This window comes from Atractosteus spatula, chromosome 2 (genome assembly GCF_055471065.1).
Source record: "Atractosteus spatula isolate fAtrSpa1 chromosome 2, fAtrSpa1.hap1, whole genome shotgun sequence".
NCBI classification, from domain to species: domain Eukaryota; kingdom Metazoa; phylum Chordata; class Actinopteri; order Semionotiformes; family Lepisosteidae; genus Atractosteus; species Atractosteus spatula.
The window spans coordinates 60,463,271-60,486,489 of record NC_142707.1 but is presented as its reverse complement, the minus strand read 5'-3'; the positions used below and the strand labels follow the sequence as shown (position 1 = coordinate 60,486,489).

Sequence of the window (23,219 nt, the reverse complement as noted above, 5' to 3'; positions counted from 1 at the left end):
TCATATACTGTAGGGTTGCGGCGAGCCGGAGCCGACTCTGCAGAGGTAAGGTGCAAGACAGATTTACACCCTGACAGTACACTCTGCACGGGACGCCAGTCCATCACGGATAATACACATCCGACTGGTTTAGATACATTAACCGAATTTTGCCGGCCAGCATGTTTTAGAAAGGTGGGCCGAATCCGGAACACAAAGAGAAACTCCAAAATAACAGCGGGGAGAAAATGCAAACTCTCTAGAATAAAACCCTGCACCTAACGGGCATGAGGTAGCATACTGTAGCTAAGCGCATTGCCACCCCTCAACCCGTTCACAGTGTATATTATATAATAATAATAATAATAATAATAATAATAATAATAAACATTTTCCCATAAATATTTGTTCCTTTAGTCAAACATGCAAGGGCACTTTAACACACTCGGAAACTACTGGTTATCACATCCATTTTTCAACGTAAAAGAACAATGAAAATAGTTTGCATACTCTGAAAATGCAACTTCTTTACCTTCGATAAGTTGGATGATAAAAGTCTTAGGACTCGTAGTAGCAACACGTGTAGTAATCATATTATATCGACCAAATCAAACATTTCTTTTCACAGCAGGAAAACTTTTTGGTTTCACACTGGAAATGATTCCTCCACATTATACAGAAAAGAGAAGATGATCTTTGTGGGTAAACAGTAAATTAAAACACATTATACGCCGATAAATGACTACTTCAAGCAACTCACCTAGTCCGGGTACAAAAGTGTTGAGAAACAAACAGATCACTGCAACTGGAAAAGGCATATAAGGAATAGCAGCTCGGAGAGGTCCCTTCTTCTCCCTGACTTGGACCACAACTCCACTGGTCGAGGAAGACAGTCCCTTCTCATTCATCTCTGTGTCTTTCTGGTCCATCTTTAAAGTGAAACACTGCGAGAAGATAAGACGTTATGTTTTCCCCTCACAACCTGTTGTACAGATTCCGCGGTTGCCTCTCGGCTCTACTGGGTGGGATCCGCTTCCAAGAAGCTACCCAACCCGACTGCAAACTGGATTGTGCGTTTTCGATACTGTACTCTCCCTGCGTTTCTCTTTGCACAGATTTGCGAACCGCCAGCGGAATGGATTTAGTTTTGCTTGACAAATTTAAAGCGACAGTGTCCCACTGAGCAATCACAGGGGATATAAAAATAGCTCCTCCTTTCCCGAGGAATCAGTGTGAGTGGATCACTTGAGTTTCAAGGTTTAAAAAACAAAAAATGTTGGACCGAAGGGGGTGCGAGTAGGGTTGCAGGTCTAAATTACGCGGTTCACGATACAGATTCAATCATAACTTTTCCGACATTATTGCCCTGTCGTGATTAAATTATTGTGTTCACAATAATTTATTTTAAATAGAAACGAAATTAAATGAAATTAAGCTCTGTTGAACTACAGGAAGTGCATCAGACTTCACGGACAGTGAAACACTGCCTGTCCACATTAGTCAAACCTGTTTAATCTTCATGTACTTGCTATAGTTGAAATGTTGAGTGGATCATACAGCATGATTGTTTTCCATAAATGGAAAGAGGCTAATCCCAGCCGTATTCTTACACTGATAGAGGAATAAGAGTGTGTCTACATAGGTAAATATGGGCCACTACAGTAGATCAATTGTGGGAGCTAAGAGATTGTCTGCTTTTCCTGTATTGCTGCTTACAATATTTATTCTCATCTACTGTATATCATACACTCTGTAGTGTACCCCAAAGTATTCCAGAGTGGAATGAGAAGTTGGAAGACTCTGTTCGAGGTTTTGGATCCAGATTTCTTCAAACATGAAAATGACTGTTGGAATCACCGATTTAATTCTTCCATGAAAGTGCTTATCAAACCAAACACGTTTTGCTGTATATGTTTTGTGTGAATGTGTTTTATTCTCAGGCACTCTGTTACGTGTTATAGTCTGTGAAATTGATGCTGTTTTTCAGGAGTGAATGCTAACAGCAGGACATGTTTGGTTTCTGGGGCAGCTCTTACATGCTTGGGAGAGGGTGGCATGGGGTGGCATTATTAGCTTTTCTGGGGCAAGGGGTCAAAATTCATTTTTTATATTAGTCAATTTTGGACTTCAGGAGGTTGAGTCCAGAGGTCTCTTCCTAGCACCTGGCCTGTTTTCATAGCAATTCAGAATCTGAAACTGGAGAGAGGGTCACTAGATTTACACCAGACAAGCTCAATGACCGCTTTGTCACTAGGGGGTCACAATGAGCCGGAGTTTGACCTGGCTGGCACTGGGCGAGACTACACCAGGGGAATACCAGTCCATCAGAGGACACACACACGCCTTCACTCACACACATACTGTATGGGGGAATTTCGAGACCACAACTAACCTGGACAGCATGTCTTTGAGCTTAGTGAAAAAAAGCTGAGCACCTGCATAACACACAGACAGATGCTGGGAGAACGCATGAGTAGATTTGAACATGTTTTTAAATTACAGCTCAGTTTATTTCAGTTTGTTGTCAGCCCTGTAGAAATCTTTTCCTTCTGAGTGAGATGTACAGTAGACATGCACTTTACAGCTGCTAATCATGTGGTTCCTGTAGAAGTTATATTCTAAAGCTGGATTAATTAATAGACTCTGAGGCGAGTCATTTGCAGTCCTCTTGCCCTGGTGGGGGTCACAGAAAGTCTCAGTAGGGAAGACCAGATATCGTGTCCCTCTGCCATGGGCTTCAGCCCTCCTGGGAAAATCCTAAGTACTCCCAGTCCACCTGAGAGATGTAGTCCCTTCTGTGTGTCCTGGGTCCTCTCAGTGGGATGTGGAACCTCCCGGAAGGTGTCAACACCAGGAGCTCTATCCCTCTGAACTGGCTCATCCCTGAGGAATGGTACTTCTTATTGAGCTTCTCTCAGATAGTTGAGCTTCTCACCCTGTGACAGAGAGTGAGCCCAACAGGCAGACAGAGTAACCGCATTTCAAATGCATGTCAAGTGCACTTTTGGTGATTAAAGGCAAATAGGAGAAACTACAACAGCTGAGGTAAAATCTAGACCAAATTGTAATTCAAAGCAAAGTGCCTGGTCTTAAAGGTCTATATTCTGGTCATTTAGCAAAAACTGAATATGAAGGTACTGTATTGTACTCATACATTTATGTCATATGTTTTGTGGAATTCTGCATACAGAGAGCCAATATGGCAAATATATTGTTTTCATTTCTCAGTGAAATAAGAAGAGAGGAGAGGCAACAACCACACCCCACAAAGACCGATGTCACAGTCACATTGATTGTGAAGTAACAGATGTCATGAATACATGTAGGGGTTACTGGTACCTCCTAATGAGTCTGACATCCTTGCGCACTGATACACTTGTCTAAAGTGCTTGTGAGGAAGCTGTCCAGTGATGCCTCAAGGGCTGTGACAACTTGCTGTGGTCTGTGGTTCAGGATGGTCTCTGGTTATGTGGGTGCGAGCTTTGTGTTTGGCTGTCTAGCAGTGAAATAGAGACCATTCATAGCATCTTTCGAATGATACTTATCCTTAATACAGTATATAACTTTTAGAGGGCTGAGACATCCATGCACCAAATTAAGGAAATTTGAATTTGTTTTTATCCACACATCAGATCATTACCATTACCTAATTTAAATTGGAGACAAAGGGGACTAGTATATTTATTGCACGATTTCCCTTAGGAGGATGTAATTATATTTTGTCTTTTAGTGTATTACTGATACATTGGGTTGCAGGCATAAACAACATAAACAGTTCAGTGTTGGACCAATGAGCAACAGATAATTAACTCTGAAATGAGGTTACATCCTCACAAAGGCTTTATTTTTTGTTGTAATATTTAGTTTTTGTTATGTGTAGCACGAGAATAATGTTAATGTTTTTAAGATTTTAATAATCCAGTTTGTATATATTTTTGTCAATGAGTTCAACCATGGTCCCTGTCTTCATGTACTGTATACAATAAGTTAACATTTATCCTGTGTCTTTCAGGAATGGTGTGCAGTTTTCTTTTCTAGATCTTGAATATATTAAAATAAATGTGGATAAATATGGCTTACTATGAAATGTATCTTAATATCAAATTAAAAATGTGGATTGTCATTTTATCCTGCTTCTTTTTTTTTCATTTAATGTTTTGTTTTGTGTTTCATCACTTAAGCTGTGTTATTAACCTTTATCATTGAGGAGTGCAGTAGATATCTGAAGATGAATAACAATAGGCTTTTTTTAAAATGAAGCACTGTAACATTTGTCCCAAATATGAGAATCATTTGGGTCCACAAATTGGTGCATATGTCCATGATTATGAATATTTGGAGTAGGCCTACAGTATGTGTTTTTGTCTGCAACCCAAAAGTATTTTCCTATTGTTTGTCTTACATCTCTTAGCTGTGAGATTTTTTTATTTGTATTCTTCATGTTTTTAGTGTGAGGAGGGAATATGGTACATTGAAGAATGAAAAAGGAAATCACTAATGATGAATTTTTAGTGAACATGACTTTACTATAAAAAATGATGATCATGATGATGCTGCTGCTACTCCTAATAATAATCAAAAAATCGTTTTTTCCTGAAGAGTTAGGAAAATGCAATTGTTGCCACTCAATAAATATTCATTAATCTGATCCCCTGAAGACTAAGTCACTCTTTATCACCGCCATGTCTCTTAGCAACAGTGAGCTGAAGGATTGTGGGAAAAGTGGTAAATGTGTGATCTTTTTTAAATATCTGATTTTAAGAGGCTTAGACGCAATTACAACCAAATGAAATGATGGAACAAAAAAGGAAGACACTGTGTGAAACTTATAACAGGAAATATATTTCATTTAATAAAAAATCAGACATTAAATGAATCAATTCAATGTATGGTATAGATGGTACATATTTAGAAGCTAACATTTTCTATACTTGTTTAGTGGAATGTATTATCTACAGAGCTACTGTAAACTATACAATAATAGAAAACTACAAAATCAAGAAATAATTGAAAGACATTTTTTAAAAATACTGTTATGTGTACAATTATATATCATGTGATTTAAAATGATAAATTACCATTCACTAATTTATCTTCATTTTGAATAGAATAAATGCATACAGACTATAAATAGTTAAATTACTGAAGAGCATTGAATGTGAGGATTTTGACATTTTTATTGAGAATGCAATGTTACTCAAGGAAAAAAAAGTTTATTTAAGATGCTGTCCATAATTAAAAATATATATTGTAATAATCAATCTCTCAACAACTGTAACAAAAATAAAAAAAATGTATTAATGTAACCATAATGACTATTCTTCTAACTCTTGATTATTTGAATAATTAGTAGCATGACAATTGTGGATTTTATCTGCATTCATTAAAAAGGTACTGTAACAAAAGCGTTCTTTCCGCACCCTATGCGGACGACACAATCCAGGGAAAAGTGAAGAAACGGGGGGTGGGAAGTCATGCAAGATACCGGGATGAAAACAGGGGGCGTGTCCTTTGTGCACTGGTGTAAGGGGGAGGTGTGGCCGAGGCAAACAATCCAGGAGAAAGTCCAAAGGGGAATCCAAACAAAGGCAGAAGTGCAAAACCGGGCGGTCCATCCAAGACAAACAAGATTTAAAAAACAGGAACCGGCACGGGAACGGGAACAGGAACAAGAAACAGAAACTAAAACCTTAATGGGACCAGGCGCTTCCAGGTCCCGGACTCACCTGGTGCGGAAACCAGAGCAGATCCCGGATTAACGTCAGCGCCTGGCTTTTAAGGGGGGCTGGAAGGAGGCTAGAACAAGGGGCAGGCGCACAAAATCAGGTCAGAAGTGAAAGAGCCGGAGCACCCTTAAGGGGGAGGGACTACAATCGTGACAGGTACAAAGTGTAAAAGGTATAAAGTTATACCTTTTACATGCACATTTAAAGAAATGACAATTAGAATACACAGAATAATTTATTATGTGATCGAAAGAAAGAATGAGTGGTTAGTATGCTTTAGCTTCAGGGGCGAAACAAAACATCATTGTATTAAAACCCCAGTCATCCTCCCCTTCTGTGAACACCTAGTGCTAACCAGAGACATCTGTCTGTAGCTATAGTTGAGACCACCAGAACATAAGAATTCTGGAAAAGATTATGGCAGTTTTGCAGTTTTCTGAGAGAATTATTCATCCCAGAAAGTACTAAGTGGCCATGATGAAATCTCAGTTACAGGTACATTTAGCCATCTTATATACAGTACAGCAGCAACATTACCACTGTGTATCCTGATCTCATCAGATCTCAGACGTAGTGGGATGGGACACTCTCAAGGAAGACCAGGTTGGGTTGCTGCTGAAAGTGGTGTCGGTGGACCAGTAGGTGTCGCTATTCTCTCTGGACCAGCTTTCCAAACCAGTTCCGCAGTATGGTAACTTTGGAAACCATGTAGCAGGAGGTGCAATTCTTTGCAGAAGAATTTAAACCTAGGTCCAAGGTGAAATAATTTCACATATGAAGATAAGAATGGTTTTAAACACGATTGTCCATTTGACCCATTTTACCCATTTGGAAATTAGTAGCTTATTGATAGAAGGTTCTCATCTAGCCTTTTCTTGAAATCAGGATATCGGTTTCAACTAGATGGCTGGCTAGCTGGTTCCATACTCCCACAACCAATCTCCTGTTTGACAACCTTCAGGAGTTTTTGAAATGAAAGTATTTTACCCTTGCTCTAAAAGTGCAGATATTCAATTCCCCATCTATCACAAAAAACATTAAGAATGAAATTTGACTTCAAAGACCATCATAAAATACACATCAAAGTAGATCAATTCAACACTCCTTCATTTTCATGTAATTTTGCAAACTAGCTGTATGCTTTTAGCATCTCATTTGAATCAAATAATACCACGAGCTATCTCATTCTCCAAGGAATATACTGATTCTCAATAAGATTAAAGCATGTGGCAGCTACTTTTTGGATTGAGTGTTTTTCTTTTGAACACAGTAACATTACACAGCAAAGAAATACAGAACAGGAAGAGGCCCTGTCCTCCCTCCACCACACACATTTACACAGCTCCCCCAAATGTACAGAAGAGAAATGCTTCTGAGACAACAGTCTAAAGTAGGTAGCCAGGACTGTGGGTCAATATAATAGAGTTTTTGTATGATCTATAGTAGATCTCCAGAGATTGACAAACTCCAGTCTCCCTGGTATGATGGATTCTCACTATGGATAATTTGAAATAAATAACATCAAGAAAGGACCCTTTCTGTCAAGGAAGAAAATGTGTAGGCTGCCATTGTTAGGGAATCATCTTTTTAAGAAATAGTAATGAACTGTATAGAAGACCCACCATTCATATCTGTCTCTTCTGTCCTGAGAGGTCAAGAAGAGAACCAAAAAGGCTAACAATATTCTGTTGCAAGACAGTGGGTTTCCAATTGTGTCTTCTGGTTCATGTTTCTCTTTTAATAGTGAGTGCACCCACTGAGTTAACTTCAAAACACTGACTGTAAGGATTCAATTAATGTAGTCTGAGAGTAAAGGACTGGATCCCAAGCAGTGACCATACGTGTGCACAGTATTCTAAATAATATTCTTAATCCTTACCAGTGCACTGAAAACATGAATTAGTGTAACATAGTATTCCTCAATGTAACTTCTACACTTTTCACAATACAGTACATCCTAAAATTTTGTCTGCCCGTTTTGTTGTTTCTCCTATCTGCTTACTATGAAGGGATGACATCCTATTAAGCAGAATATAATAAAGAAACATAAGAGGCTGTATTTAGGTTTCAAGCAGCGAAGGTGTCAATATTGTAGGCTGTTAATATTACATGTATTTGTTTTGCAAAAATAACCTTTACTGCATGTGCAAAAAAGAAAATGGAAAAAATAAATTTCTTTTACTGCTGTAGCTAAATGCAATGACGATTGATAATGCAATTTTCTTCTAGAGAAAAAACATTCAAGAGAAACCTGGGCCCTAGAACAATGTTTTTTCTCCTGGTATAAATCAGGCTTGTTACTCATGAAATAAACATCAAACATCAATACCTACAGTAATACCACATTTGAATCATTGGATTGTTATTGTATCTCAGCTCCATTAGGCTGACAAAGCTCCTCCTCTTGGAGCACACAGCAGTGTCATTATGACCAGGATGCCGAATAACCGTGTGGTCTCAAAAGATGAAACATTTGACAAATTGCAGTGGGTCTGGTTGAAAGCCGAGATATTCTGGCTGGGTGAAGCTTGCAGGCAGCAATTTAGAATTTCTGGAAACAATCAAAGTGGGATTGGATGCAGCTCAACTTCTGTAGTTGAACTAATTGGCTGGAGTAAATTATGAGCTGTTATGGCAAACAGTGCATTATAATAGCCAAGTCTTGGTCAATTTGTCTTTGTACAACACACAGCCTTATCTACTGAAAACCAACAATGACAACCAAATGTTGTTTCAGTGCATATAGTATAATTGTGGAGAATGAATCTTTATGTCCCTGCCTTGGTAAAGCTGGGAGATTTTTTTAATAAAAAGAACCTAAATTGTTTTCCTACTTGCAGCTCTGTACCACCCTCATTTGGTGGATCAGCAGTGATTTGTTACATGAGTCAATACTGGTCCAACAATTTAGCTTTCTTGAACATCCCTTTGCTTTCAAGCCTCAGGAAACGAGCGTACTGTGTTCACCCAGGAAATGAGCGTACTGTGTGTTATACTTTGTGGTGTACTAGTTTTAGGTTTTTAAGAGTATAAGTACGAGTAAGCGGCATTAAAGTTAGTACTGAAAGCATTAATTTAGAGTCCCTTCAAACCACTTCTCCATTATTTTTTTTATTTTGTGTGAGAGATCTTATTTGCATTCTTGATTAACTAGTTTACTGCTTATCTGAATCTTAGTACAGATCCTTATCAAATTGACAGTTTTGTCACTGGGCTAATGTAAAATTTGCTAAAAATACCATAAGGATCCTTTTATATCCATGGCTCAATCTGTGGTTCATTAACTGTAAATCCAGTAATGGTAGGAATCCTTAAAGAATGTTTGTGCTCCTCATCTGTACAGTAAGCTCATTAAAGGCCTTCTGAGCAATAGTTGGAGTGATATCACTTCAGTGAGCATAAGTGGCCATTTGGCCAATCTTGGTCATTTGATTGTTAGTAGTTAATTGGATTGGGGATCTCATCCATCCATTTCTTGAAACAAATCAGCATTTGGCTTCAATAAAATGGCAGAGCTGATCCAGATCTCCACAAATCCTTATGCAAAATGGTGCCTTTTGTTTTATTTGTTTTAAATAATCTCCCTGAAATTTCCTCATGTGTTGTCTGGTTTCATTTTTCCCTATTGGTTCTGAATATGTTTGCTGGGTTACCTTCGTTGATGCCTTTGAAGATTTACTTACATCAGACAATACTTGCATCAGGTTCCCTCATAATTTTCTCTTTTTTAGTTAAAGGCTAAAAATATCTATATCTATATCTATAGATATATAAAAATATTCAGATTTTGAATTCTTGAATCTTTGTACATTTCTTCCCTGTTTAAGAGTACAAACAAGTTATCTTAGTCTAGAAATGTGTGGGAGATTCCTTTAAATCAAAGGATATGTTTGGTTGCTCTTCACTGATTCCACAGCAGATACTGTATGTCTTTTCTGTAAAGTGGTGAACAAAATTGTGCACAATATTCTAAATGAGGACATTGTACAATTTCAACATGCGGTATTTTTATTTAAAATTCTATGCTTTCAAATACACATGTTCTGTCTGCTTTTCCCATTCCTTCCACACATTGTCACAAATATATAAATGTTTCAATGTAAACATCGAGTCACTCTTCAAACACAGCATTGCCTACATTATATTTATAGTTTGTTTTTGTTACCTGCATGTGATACTCTGCAGGTGTCCGTATATTTCCCACATTTGTAATCAGTCTTGAATTTGACTCTTTAGGAATTTCATTTGCTGCTTCTATAGTGTTTACTAGTCCTATTTTAGCACAGAAAGCAAAGATTCTAATTTGGAACCTTGTGGTACTCCACTGTTTACATCCCAACTAGAGTATTCCACCTCTATCTGAACTGTTTTCTATTTATTAACCATTGAAGGTAAACACATGGATTACCTTCAATGCCTTGTGTCTGCAATTTATTTGTGAAGTCATCTTTCTTGCATGCTCTATATGTGGTTTGACATAGCCGTAAGATTGGCGTAACAAGATCTCTATCCCCAAGACTATACACAAAAAGTCCCAAACTCACAGTTCGTTGGTCCCTGGTCTTTCCTTCTCCTCTAGTGAGTGATGCACATAGGGGTTCTGCCTCCTGTCCCCACCAACAACTAGCATCAACTCCACCATACTGAACCTGGAAGCTTCCTTTTCCTGTTTTTTAAAGAGTCACCTGACCGATTTACTTCCTGCGAATGGTCATATGACTGATCAGCAGCTTATTCCCCAGTGGAATCTATTAAATGTTAACCCTAATCGGGACTTTGCTCTCCACAATGTCCATTGATGTTCTTATTTTTTGGAAGAACTAAAGTTCATGAAGCAACACTTTCAATTTTTAAATCCATCTTGACTGTCTATGTTTTAATATTAGGTTTTGTTCTAATTATTGTTCCATATCCTAACACTGATAGAAGCCATACTTACTGGTCTATAATTACTTGGGTCATTGTTGTCACCCTTTTTATGGAAAAGCAGTACTTTTCCAGTCAATGGGCGTTACCCTTGTCTTGAGCGACTGTTGGAAGAATTTCAGTGGCCTATAGATAATATCTTACTTCTTAATTATAATTTGTAGAATACCGTAAATACTGCACTGGGTTCTGTTCCATTTTAACTTTTTCATAAAGTGTTTTTTCCTCCTTAATTTTTTACTTCATTGGTTATTAAGATTGCTTCCAATAAGGTTTTGGTTTAGTTTTTGAATTGTAATCTCTCGTCCTTATTCCAGTATTAAACAGAAAATAGGCACCAGTGTTGCCCCTGTGTACACCCCTTACAATTTTATACATTTGAATCGTCTCCTTTGTTCAAGACCGGATAGATTGGTACCATTCTTGCTGCCCTTCTTTGAACTCTAGAATACAATGTTCTTTTTGTTTGGTGACAAAAACACAGCACAGCTATTCTAAATAGTGTCTTATTAGTGCATTATTAACCATAAGGGCAACTTACCAAGTGTCTGCTTGGTCTTTGGTTAGGTGCAAGTCTTTAAATAATTATCTTTTTGCTGGTTTGCTGTTGTATTTCACATAATCTAAAAATTTAACTAATTTGTTAACCTATGGCAGAATCTAAATAATCGGTATAGATCAACAATGGGCCTAAAAGACATAAGGACCCTTGTCAAAACTTTTCCTGAAATTGAAATATATCCCACTGACTCTGTGCTCAATGGTGTTACTGGATAACTGCTTGAGAGCCACAGTCACTCCCTGCCTGACCCGGACACTATAATGTGCTGTTCTGTACATCAGTGGAGAGACAGGGCTGTGACTTTAATGACAGAGTTCCTTCCTGTGAGAGGACAAGCTTGCATGGACAACCAGGTCAAGGCCACCACCACTTTGTTCCAGCTGTTTTCTTCAATGCAGCAGTGAAGACAAGCTAGACACCTCAGGCCTGGTCTGGCATTTGGAGGGCACCAATGACCTAAAAATGCAAGGCCCTCAACTGTGTCTGCATAGCACAGACGCCACATTTAGCTTGCCTTCATTTGACAGCTCTTCCTTCCACTTCAGCTGCAGATCACAGACACAAACAACATAGCCATTCCAAGCTCTTTGAATCCAAACAGCAAAACCAACTTGGGAGGTGTGTGATGGATTGAACACACACTGGAGCCCCTTATCATAACCTAACACTTTGCTTGAGAATCAAACCTGTTACTGAACAAAATACAAGCCCATGACAAATAAATCATGAGAAATAACTTCAGTAAGGAGGGTTTCACTTATGCACTCAGACAATATAGAAACAATGACTCACACAGTGAGAGGAAAATAGCCACATTTGTATCTAAAGGGAATTTAGTTTGTCTTGAATGTGTAGTGAACATTGTAGTGAAATGTTCTCTAAGCAATGTCTCCACCATGCAAATAATATAAACTGAATTTTCTTGAACCTTTTCCTGTAACACAAATGGAATAACATTTTTTTTGTTTCTTAAATGGTCACTTCTGTGGAGAATTATTGTACTGTGACATGTACAGATAAGTCCTATTACTTCACTTAGAATTAAGTGTATTAAAGATTTCTAATAATATTTGTTTGACTTGACTAAGAAGCCCCTCTTTGTGATCTCAGCCACTGGTCTTTGCGTGTGGGCAAGAAAGACAGATGAGTTTGTCTTGTGAATAAGAATCTTTCCCAGGACTAGTATCTAGTATCAATACTCTCTAAGATGGATGTCACTGCTGGACCTTGGATGTCTAGCAGAGAACCATAGACATCTGGACATAATCTTAAACATTACATGGCTTGATCAATCATCCAAAAAGATGTCCCACTATTCAGGGATCTGCAGGGTATGGGAACAATCTCCACCTGGTGAAATCTTGACCAATTACCAACCATATTTTTCTCAGTTAAAAAGCAGTGTGCATCACCTCTAAGGCTGCTAATCTCCACTGAACCAACTTGGCTGAGAACCATATGCCTGCCACTTTGGGACTTACTACCAAAGAGCCAAGATAGAGAGCAAGACCATACATAAAGACAGAATTCTGCCCGAGGTCTAATTTATAGAAGGACCTTGTGACCAGCTAGTTATCGCTGTGAGCCCACTTGATCAATGGAGCAATATGATTGGACTTTTGTCGACACTCTCCCCAAACTTTGAGCTGCTGCAGGATTGGAGTGGCATTGAGCCAGCAAAGCACAAATTGCACAGTGCAACGACTGATCCTGTCAATTGCTCATCCTTCTGGGAGGAAGTTATGAATCCATGTTTGTAGATGATTATAGATGTTATACATGTAGATGTATAATTTAATAATCACCATTACTATTCTTGAGATTTCAACTGCTATATTAACACATATTGATATTAATTCATTTATTTAGCAGTATTTATTTGTGAGCATCTGAATGTTGAACATGTTAATGAGACTGATAAGTGTAACCGATTTTATACTAAATTGTTTTATGTATCGCTTCTTTGTACTTGCTATAGCTTGATAATTCTCATGTAAGGAGCTGCCATCTGTATCCAGGCAGACTCTCATGTATTTATCCTGAATGGTTTTATAAAAGTACATATTGTTTTATGTAGTTCAGGTGGGTAGCTGTGTCAGCATCCGTAGTCTGTAAAGGAGCAAGTAATAGGTTTATTCCATGCTGAAAAGAGAAGAGAGAAAATACAACGTTTCATCTGTGAAGCCTTATTCAGGTGTGAGAAAGACAGGGCGGACATCAAAGATTAAATAGCACAGAAGAACAAAAGCTGGGAGAGGGGAGGAGGCAGGAGAGGCAGAGAGGCCACTCAGGAAGTGCAAAGTGGAGAGGGGTGAAGAGATGTGTGAAGTCAAAACCTGCATGAGAATAGAGAAGATTACACAGAAATAAGTCTGTCATTGAGAGAAGGGGGATGGTGTAAACCTAGTTTCAGGAGTTTAGTTTCTGTTGTCTTTCTGCTATGGAAGTTGAGAAACCCTTCTTTTAGAACAAGGACAGAGAGATCAGTGTGATCATGGCCGTCTGAGGTGAAATGAGTAACTATGGGCTTGGAGAAATCTTCACAGCCCTTCACATCTTCACATCTTCACAGCCTTCATGTTCTCTGAAGCGGGCTCCTAGTCTCCTTCTAGTATCACCAACGTAGATAGCTGGGCATTTTTTGCAGTAGATACAGTAAATGAGGTTGCTGGAGGTACAGCATGTTGTCTGGGTGATCCGGAATTGACCTGAGGGGAATTGAATGGGCGTGTTGTTAGATATGTATTTGCAGGTGATGCAGCGAGTTCTGTTGCAGGGGAAGGTGCCTGGTGGGGATGATTGCCGAGTGCGGTCAAGGGAGCTGTGAACCAGAAGTTTATGTAGATTGGATGGTCGGCGGTATGAGATGATTGAATGGTCAGAAAAAAGGGTACCAATGGAGGGATCGCCCTGTAAAATGGAATAGTTGTTAAAAATGGTCCTGGGGGTAGAAAATGTGTTAGAGTGGTAGAGAAGGACCACAGGAATGCAGTTGTGAGACCGGGAGTTCCTGGTCGAGTTGATGATCCAAGGGCTGCTTTTGGCTCATGTGAGGGTCCTGTCGATAACATGGGTGGGGTATCCTCTGTTGATTAAAAAAGAATACATTTTGAGTGCTTGGTTCTGGAAATCCATGTCATCACTGCAGAGTCGTCGTAGCCTGAGGAACTGTGAAAAAGGGAGAGAGTTTTTGGTGTGAGTGGGGTGAAAAGAGCTGTACAGGAGATAGCTGTGTGAATTTGTGGGTTTGTAATAGACCGAGGTGGAGAGTCGTGAATGGTTCATAGATAAATTTATGTCTAGAAATGGAAGAGGGGTGGAAGATATGTTAACTGTATATTTGAGGGATGGGTGAGAGTTAGTGAATTGATGCAGGAGGTGCTCTAGCTGGTCATTAGAGCATGTAGCAGCACCGACGCAGTTATCAATGTATTGCTCGTAGAGGTCAGGGACAAAGCCAGTATAGGAGGCAAAGAAGCATTCTTCTACCCAGCCGACAAAAATATTGGTATAGCTAGGTCCCATCCTGGTGCCCATGGCGACTCCACTAACCTGTTGATAAAAAAGGTTATTAAATGAGAATGCATTGAGTGTGAGAACCAATTCTGCAAGACGCACTAGAGTGTGGGTGGGTGGATCAAGCACTGTGCATTTGTCTAGCATGTGCTTAAGGGCTGTAAGACCATAACTGTGGGGAATGATGGAGTAGAGAGATGTGATATCCATGCTAAAAATGTAGCATTCTGGACCCTGAAATTAGAAATCATTGAAAAGTAGGAGGGCATGTTTAGTATCCTTGATATATGAGGGAAGTATTTCAATCAGTGGTCTCATAAGGTTGTTGAGAAAAGCAGAGATGAGTGTGGTCGGACAATTGCATGCTGAGACAATAGGGTGTCCAGGGGTTTCGGGTTTGTGGATTTTGGGAAGGTGGTAGAATTAGGATACCTGAGGATGTTTAACGATGAGATGGTTCGCCTCCTGGGGGAGCTCCTGGTTGCTGATAAGAAAAGAAATAGTGGATACTACTTCCTTTTGTTAGTCAGTGGTAGGATCCTGTTGGAGACAGTAGTATATTTTATGCGGTAGGCATGTTGTTTTATGTGCAGTTCATGTACTCTAGGATTTTATAAAAATTCCTAAAGGAAATAAGTTGGGATGGGTATTTCACATACAGACATATATAGACACACAAAACCAAAGTTATTGCTAAAAAAAAAAGGGAAACATACTGTATCATCATATTCATTATTCATTAAATGTGTAATTTCCCATGGTGTCGGCTATGTAAGCATGTTTAACACTACAATCATAAGTGCCCTGTTAGGCTTGTATGAAAAATAGGTCAATAACACTGAATAATCACAGACAAGCATCACTTGAAGAACAAACTCACACAGAAACAGCAGTAGAAGCATGGTCTTTAAAATTAGGTTTCAAGTTGTAACGAACAGTTCTTTCCGGACCCTATGCGGACGACACAATCCAAAGAAGTGGGGAAACACTGGGAAAACGTCATGCAGGAATACGGGGCTGAAAACAGGGGGGCGTGTCCAAAGTGCGCTGGTGCACGGGGGAGGTGTGGCCGAGGCAAACAATCCAAGAGAGTAATCCTTAGAGGGTATCCAAAAACACAAGAGTAAGTCCAAAGCCAGGAGATCCATCAAAACAAGGAATTAAAAACCATGAACCGGGTCGGAACTGGCGGACTAGGAACAGGAACAGGAACAGAGGTAAAACCTTACCGGGACAAGGTGCTTCCAGGTCCCGGACTCGCATGGTGCGGAAACCAGATGCAGAGCCAGGATGAGCGTCAGCGCCTGGCTTTTAAGGTGGGCTGGGTAAAAGGGATCAGGTGCACAGAATGAAGTCTAAAGTGAAAGGGCTGGAGCACCCTTAAGGAGGGGGGACTATAATCGTGACACAAGTAGACTTTACAGTCAGATATTTTTAAAATTATGATAGACATACAGTACATGAAGTCCCCCAAAACAGCAATGACAAAAGGATTTGCTGTCTACCTGATAAAATATAAGGGTATAAAAGTTAGTGATTGTGCCAACCTTTCCCAGCAATAGAGGGAAATAAGGTGTTGAAAATGATGAAGTGGAGAAATACACCCAACTCCCCAGTCTGTGTATTCAAATGCATACTGTACACTATACAGTATATATAACAGTATATATAACAAAAACAAAAGGATTCAGAGAAGTGGAGAGAAAGGGAGACAAAGCATTAATGGCAGCTTTTGTAAAAGCTGTGGAAAGCCACAGAAAGTTTGTCTATTCTTGTTTGCTCCTATAGAGTTGCATTGTTGGAGAATTTGATGAGTTTGCATTTAAAATTCTGCTGAAACCCTTAATTCCACTGCAGACAACTGTATAGTATGTGCCATGAGAGCACACAGACATTGAAATGTTCTCACATGAATAAAAGCAACATAGATAAAATGTTTTAACTACCATAAATATTTTTATTAACATTTTTATTTGAATATTACATTCACCAGTTCTTTATTTCTGGGAGACTTTACTGAGGAACACAATTGTTGTATTGAAACCTTATGATCCTTCAAAAAGTGGCTGAACAACATTTGGGGAACAGTTAGCTACTAGCAATTAAGAAGCAGGATGCACTAAATGGCCTCCCACTGTCCATATCTAGAAATATTGCTTGATTATTTTTGGATGCAATCTTTCAGTTACAGTATAACCTCACAATCTGAGTGCGAGCCCAGATTTTATTAATGATATTATTGTATTGTACTGTTTCTTCACTCCTGAAATTAGCACATTAAATTAGCTCCAGCTTCCATTCTAAATGCATTTCAGGAAAAGGAATGGGAGCATTTTATGGGGGGATCACGATAATGCTATACTGAATACTGAATACTTCATTGTGATTGTATGATTGGATGTTTCTTTAGTTGGAGGTGTTAGAACTTATAAAGGGCTTGATATTATTAGTTTTGTCAAAAATATCAAGATGGAACTTGATGGAACTATAATACAAGATTCTGTCATTAAATAGGCAATTCAGAGGGCGTTATTTTCCCCATTATTTGACAGGTTTTCTGATGTAATAAAACAAACAAGTACACAAATAAACAAACAGACTATTTTTAGGGTTTCTGGAAGCTCCTGATGGCAGCTTCTCCCAGCCTGTACAGGGATGCAACGTTTGTGTTGCTTTGGTTGCCATGACAATGTCCCCGGTCTTAGTGGAACTGGCTCCCTCAAAGGAGCCTCTGCTCCTCTCCAGCAATCATCTTCCTTCCCATTCTGTCTCCCTCTTGTACATCGCCCAGCCCACGCTCCTTCAGGCCTTTCACCGTCAGTCTGGGTGAGGATGTGTTGCTCTGCTCAGTTGACTTCACTGAAAACTGAGGTGGACACAAGCTCAGCCAGTATGTGGCACATTGGAGAAAGGGACGTTGTGGAATCTCCCGAGGGGGTGGAATAGATCCTTTAGAAAATCCGTAGGTTACCTTAGACAGGTTTACTGTACTTTTAAACAGAGCTTAAAAGAACAAGCTACGCCAGAAAGTCTACATTTGAGATTTTAATAAATGTTTATCTTTGATCAGATGTATTTAGTCTAGACCTATGTCTGGTCAGTGTGGGAATATCATTGTATGATTTGTTTTTGGTTTTGCAGTATGCCATGGAAGGAAGGAAGAGTGGTCCTTGAGAGCTACAGGGTGTTGTTATTTTCATTCCCAAATAATCTCTAAATTGTAGAATTGTTATGTATGTATGTTATGTTATCCTGTCAAAACTTAATCTAAGTTTAAGGGTGTCCAACCTAATAAATTGTGGTCACTCCTGGCATGAAAAAAATGCAAAACACAAACATTTACACTAATTTGATTTGAAGACCAAAACACAATAGTAAATGAGTTTGTATCTTTTTTTTATAATACTGACCTTCTGATGGAAATGATGATTTCTGAAAATGATATATATGTGTTATGTGCATATAACTGAGGTGATTTTATATCCCAGAGGTTGCTAGATTTGCACTTGCCACTATTTATGTATCACATAATTTTTTATTAAAAAGTCCATGCTTAGCAATTTATAGAAAAATTTAAAAGACTACAATTTAATTTCCTAATTTTTTCAATACCCTGGTTCAGATGTAATATCTCTCTAGCCTCAGGGACAATTTACAGTTTTAAGCGTTTTTCCTATTACCAATACTGCAGTTGAAGCATAACAAAATCTGTATAAACAGACAGGATACCATTTTGAATATTGTTGTTGTTTAGATAAACTGATTTGAATACACTATATTCAATATTATGGTAGGAGCTAAAGCAGTAGTCAGAATAAATTATAGTTATGAATATTAATTAGTTTTTCAATTCATCACAGTGCTACAGAAGATGGGACAGTGTTACAACTTCTCATTCCACATTTTGTACTTGCAAAGTCTAAATAAGCAGGCACATCTGTTTCACCTTTATTAGTATTCATTAGAATAAGTTTGACATATCCCTAAAATATGTCACTTGTAAGACAAAGAATGACAGTCCTCTTATGAGGACAATCAGAGTGTTTTGGTTAGCAAGAACAAATACAAAAAATCTTTAACAACTCCTCTTTAAACCATGTAACAATGGATTATTTTTCTCTTAGCCTCTGAACCTTCAATTCAAAGTATTAAAAGACATTCTGAAACATTAATGATACTATAAATAGAAGGAATGGTATTGTTTACTGGAGTGATTATATTCACTAAGCAAAATCTGTATCTTCATTCACAATTTAATTGAAACATTAAATACAATTCATTTTGAACTTCGACATACCAGAACTATCCACACATATAAAGGCTAGCATTCTGATGTTTTTCCATACTGGAAACTGCAGTGTTGATGTTCACACAATATAAAAGTAACTCTACTGAACAAATATTAAAATATGACCTTGCAGAAAATTTTTGTGTGATTTAGCATCATATGGCAATGATTATGCATAAAGTGATTATTTGTAACAAAAAAATATTTAAGTGCTGCAAGAACTAGGAGTCAAGTAATTTATTGCTTCCTTTGACATTGAACCATATTTCTTTTAATACTTCTCATTACAGATTCCCCATAATTTATGTTTTAAAAGAAGATATACTATGGTTTACGAAGATAAAAATTATTGAAAAAATAAAATTAATATCTTTATTAAGGCTAGATCAAAGATACAGTATGGGGCTGATGCCTGTAATGCTTAGAATTCACTCAAAATAAAATTCCCAGATAGATGTCTGCACATGACCAAATACTGGAAGGATATATACATTATTAGTCTGTTTCCTTTCCTTCAAGGCCATCCTTGAAAACTCCATAATGAAAACCATGTAACCTTCAAGACATTTATTATTTGAATTAAAGCAGTAACAGCGTGACAAAAATCAATAACCCCAGTGATCCCTGGATATTTTCTATGATGAATTCAGTCATGTCTAATAAAGCTACAACTCCTTGTGAGTAAAGTATGTAGTAACGTGTCTGAAACATTAAGGAAAATATGATTAATTGTTGTTATTTTTTTTCCGTTTTATATGTTGTGCAGTAAATAACTGACAATTTATTCTGTTTCTTTGACCACTGCGGAACCTCAACATTTACAGTCCTATTGCTTTCAAGATCAACTTAACATCAGTATTTAACAAGTGCTCTTAACATTATGTGCTTCTTTTTCAGTTTAAAATTGTGCCATTTGCTCCAAAGGCCTTATCCCATCAATATGCAGACATACAGTACGGATTAAAATGAAAAATTGTTTTGGAAATGCAATTGATTTTGTCTGTCACATGAAAAACTGATGTACTGTAGTGTGGCACTGACTCTTTGGTGATACTGTATCAGCACCAGAGAATCTCATGTCCTTGTTATTGGATATTTGCAAATGGTTTAAATCTATGAATTACATCTGTCCCCAAGAATGCCTTAGCAATTAAAATCTTCCTGCTTAATAATGCTTCCTCCCAAATCAGTTTCCCATTTTACATTCTACTATACAGTAGTTAAATATATTACTTTGGGATCAGTTCTTGTCAAAAGGTGAAAATGTGTCTCTGTGTATATGGGTTCTTTGTGTATACCCATGACAGTACATAAAACACAAGGATACAGGCATCTTTGAGATGTTTGCCAGAATTTATGTGTTATGCTGTTGTTTTATCTGCATACAGAAGATGGATACATACAGATGATGGATCAAAAGCAACATTGCAATATTTTTTATAATCTTGGAGAAACAATTCATTTAAAGCTTTTTTCATATATACAGTATTTCTGCTGAAAAGAAATCTAGATTTTTATAAATGGTTATTGTGAATTATCTGAATGTTCAGTGTCTAGATGAAGGTTTAGAAATGAGAAAATTAGAAACTAAATATCAGGCACAACATACTAAAATCTGTTACTCAGCAGGGGTTCTAATGATTTTTCAAGATGGAGGATATAAGAAAAACATTATAAATATCCTTAAAGCTTCTTGAGAAAGTTTATTTGGGAAAATAACTGAGTGAAAAAATAAGATTTTCATATTTTTGTAAAAAAGCCCCTTAAATGTAATGTTTGTACTATAGATGAAAAGTCATAAACTTCTGCTGACACTACCAGACGTTTTGGAGACTGCGGTTTATTTTCAAGCTCACACGCTAATGGGATAACTGACAGCTGTGTGAATTCATTAGCAAACAACTTGTGAATGTCAGGCAGCTCCTTCAGTAAACAAATTGAACAGAACATTGTAAAAGTTATAAAATGCATTTAATTCTGTGCTTGGTTCATTCATACTGGTTAAATTCCAAAATGGTTTAACATGTGCTCTGGTGTTAATATTGACAGTATCAAGTCCACAAGCTATGTTTTTTTTTTCATTTTGATTTTAATTGGTGAGGTTCAGACTTTGTCTTTTAATGAATCAGTTAGAGAATAGCCCTCATTATTAGGGTCCATTCTTTAATTAGTTGTCACAAGTCATTTTTATTAGAATTGCTTCATCAACAACTCAGGGATTTACACTGAAATGCAAGTAATTGGGTCATTCTAATTCAGCCTAGCTCACATACAGTAGCCCTACAGATAACATTAGCTCTGCATTATTAGAAACCATCTATCATGTAAATTGCTAATAAACAAAGTGATTAGAATCAATGGTTCTGTTTAAATTAATCAGCACTGAATGTTTCATTAACATCATATCGATGTTAAAACAGATGTTCGATCCACAAATGCTCTTGAAGACAGCAGGTGTGGTTAGGAACTGTTATAATAAAGAAATATCAGCTGTTATCTCTATTGTATTCGAGCCTTTAGTTTTAAATGTCATTAACCTATTCCTCTAGTTACTCAGCTTTTAGAATGAGAATACATATACACAGCAGTGTTTTAAATCGACTGATGTAATACAGAACCTCACTCTAGTGACTCCAAGAAGAGCCATGATTGTTAGATATTCAGTAGTTGCTGGTTTAAAAAAAGTGCTATGAAATATTTAAAAATCAAGCATTGTAATAAGAGTCCTGATGTGGAAAAAAAGCAGTTTTCTCTGTTCTGCTCTCTCCCACTCCCAGGTGCACTTGTACCATAATTAAAAACAATAATAATAAACATATTCAATTAAACATACTGTATATAAGTGACCTAAAGTTCAGACCTAAAGTCTAAAGCTGACTCTGTGAAGGTAAGTCAATACGTGAAGTGAGATTGTGAATTATGCTTCCCAGCCTTTGGTGAAGCCTCAGTTTCAAGGCCAGAGCAGTCACTAGGCTTTCGGGATATTTTCCAGCTTGCTTCAACCCCCACCAGGATGGATGGATGGATGGATATGCTCTGCAGGTTGACCATTTTATTTTTCAGCCTTGTCCCAGAGAACAACCACACATTTCCTTAAAGCATAGTACTACAGCCCTCACTATGGGTAGGTGTGCATTGGTATTGTGTCACTGCACTTTCAATCACAAATGTGTTCTAGAAAAACTGCACGTGTGAGTTAACCTTAGACCCTGTTGTAATCACTTTCAAACACAAAGGCCTATTGCACAGATCTCGCATACAGATTTTATTGAAAAACAGAGAGAAGGTACAGTATAAAACAGGTATAAAAATTGTGATCTAGTGGCAATCATCACCTCAGCCTTTAAATGATTATGTTCTCTGAAAGCACAATCAGGTTAATATGATGACTAACACAATGCTTAACAACGCAAATGCATGATAGTGGTGAGGGGCTGATCTACGTGAATTCAGTTCTAGACCGTTTCATTCTATGAAAATAGATTACTTAATTAGGAATAAATTTAATACAAATAAAAGACTTATGGAACAAATTGAGGAAATGATTGGACAGGAGAAATATTAGAAAAATGGAAGTTACTCAGGTATAGAATAGCTAACTGTTAGAAAACTTGAATTTTAATTTGAGGCAAAAGGTGTGGAGTTACAGCAATCATTTATTAAAAAGTAATGATTTTACACTATCACTATCAATCATAGAAACCAAGCACAAGGCAATTGTGAATAATTCCCTTAGGAAGAGGCTTGCTGTGTTCCTATTATTTATGCTCTGGGGAGCAGGGAAATAGATATCACCTAATCCTTAAGGGTTCTTCAGTGTAAGGTGCAGTGTGAACCTGCTTGGAGCTGCTCTGGCATTTCTTTGGAGTGCAAGTAGATTGGATGTTGACTGCAGATGGTGGGGAAGCATATCAGAGTTTGCGTCCCTGGTCCAGTTGGAGCTCCTCTCTACTTCTTCTCCTTCTTCACTGGGTCCTCACGTTCAAACCTAATGTCTGTACTTTAATGGTTTCGATCCTGATGTAATACTTCTCTATTGCACAAACACATTGTGCACAAACATGCCCAGTACTTTGTGCAGCCTTTTACCAATAAAGAATGAAGGATGCTATTTTAGGGGTGACACTGCAGCACAGTGTTTAGTATCGCTGCCTCACAGTGCTGGGGCCCTGGGTTCAGTTCCAGAATTGGGGTATTATCTGCTTGGAATTGCAGTTTGCAG

At 37.9% G+C, this 23,219-nt stretch overlaps 1 protein-coding gene and 1 pseudogene across 1 annotated transcript in view; both read right to left on the bottom strand.

The window, feature by feature from the left end:
• stum (stum, mechanosensory transduction mediator homolog) overlaps positions 1–1,115 on the bottom strand; it is a 38,023-nt gene extending 36,908 nt beyond the window's left edge. The window contains exon 1 of the mRNA XM_088909337.1: positions 740–1,115. Within this exon, the coding sequence (XP_088765463.1) occupies positions 740–908 (169 nt within the window). The 5' untranslated portion in view covers positions 909–1,115. The remainder of the gene's footprint in view (positions 1–739) is intronic.
• A 12,434-nt stretch (positions 1,116–13,549) lies between these two features.
• LOC148839984 (uncharacterized) lies at positions 13,550–14,859 on the bottom strand (annotated as a pseudogene).
• Between the last annotated feature and the right edge of the window lie 8,360 nt (positions 14,860–23,219).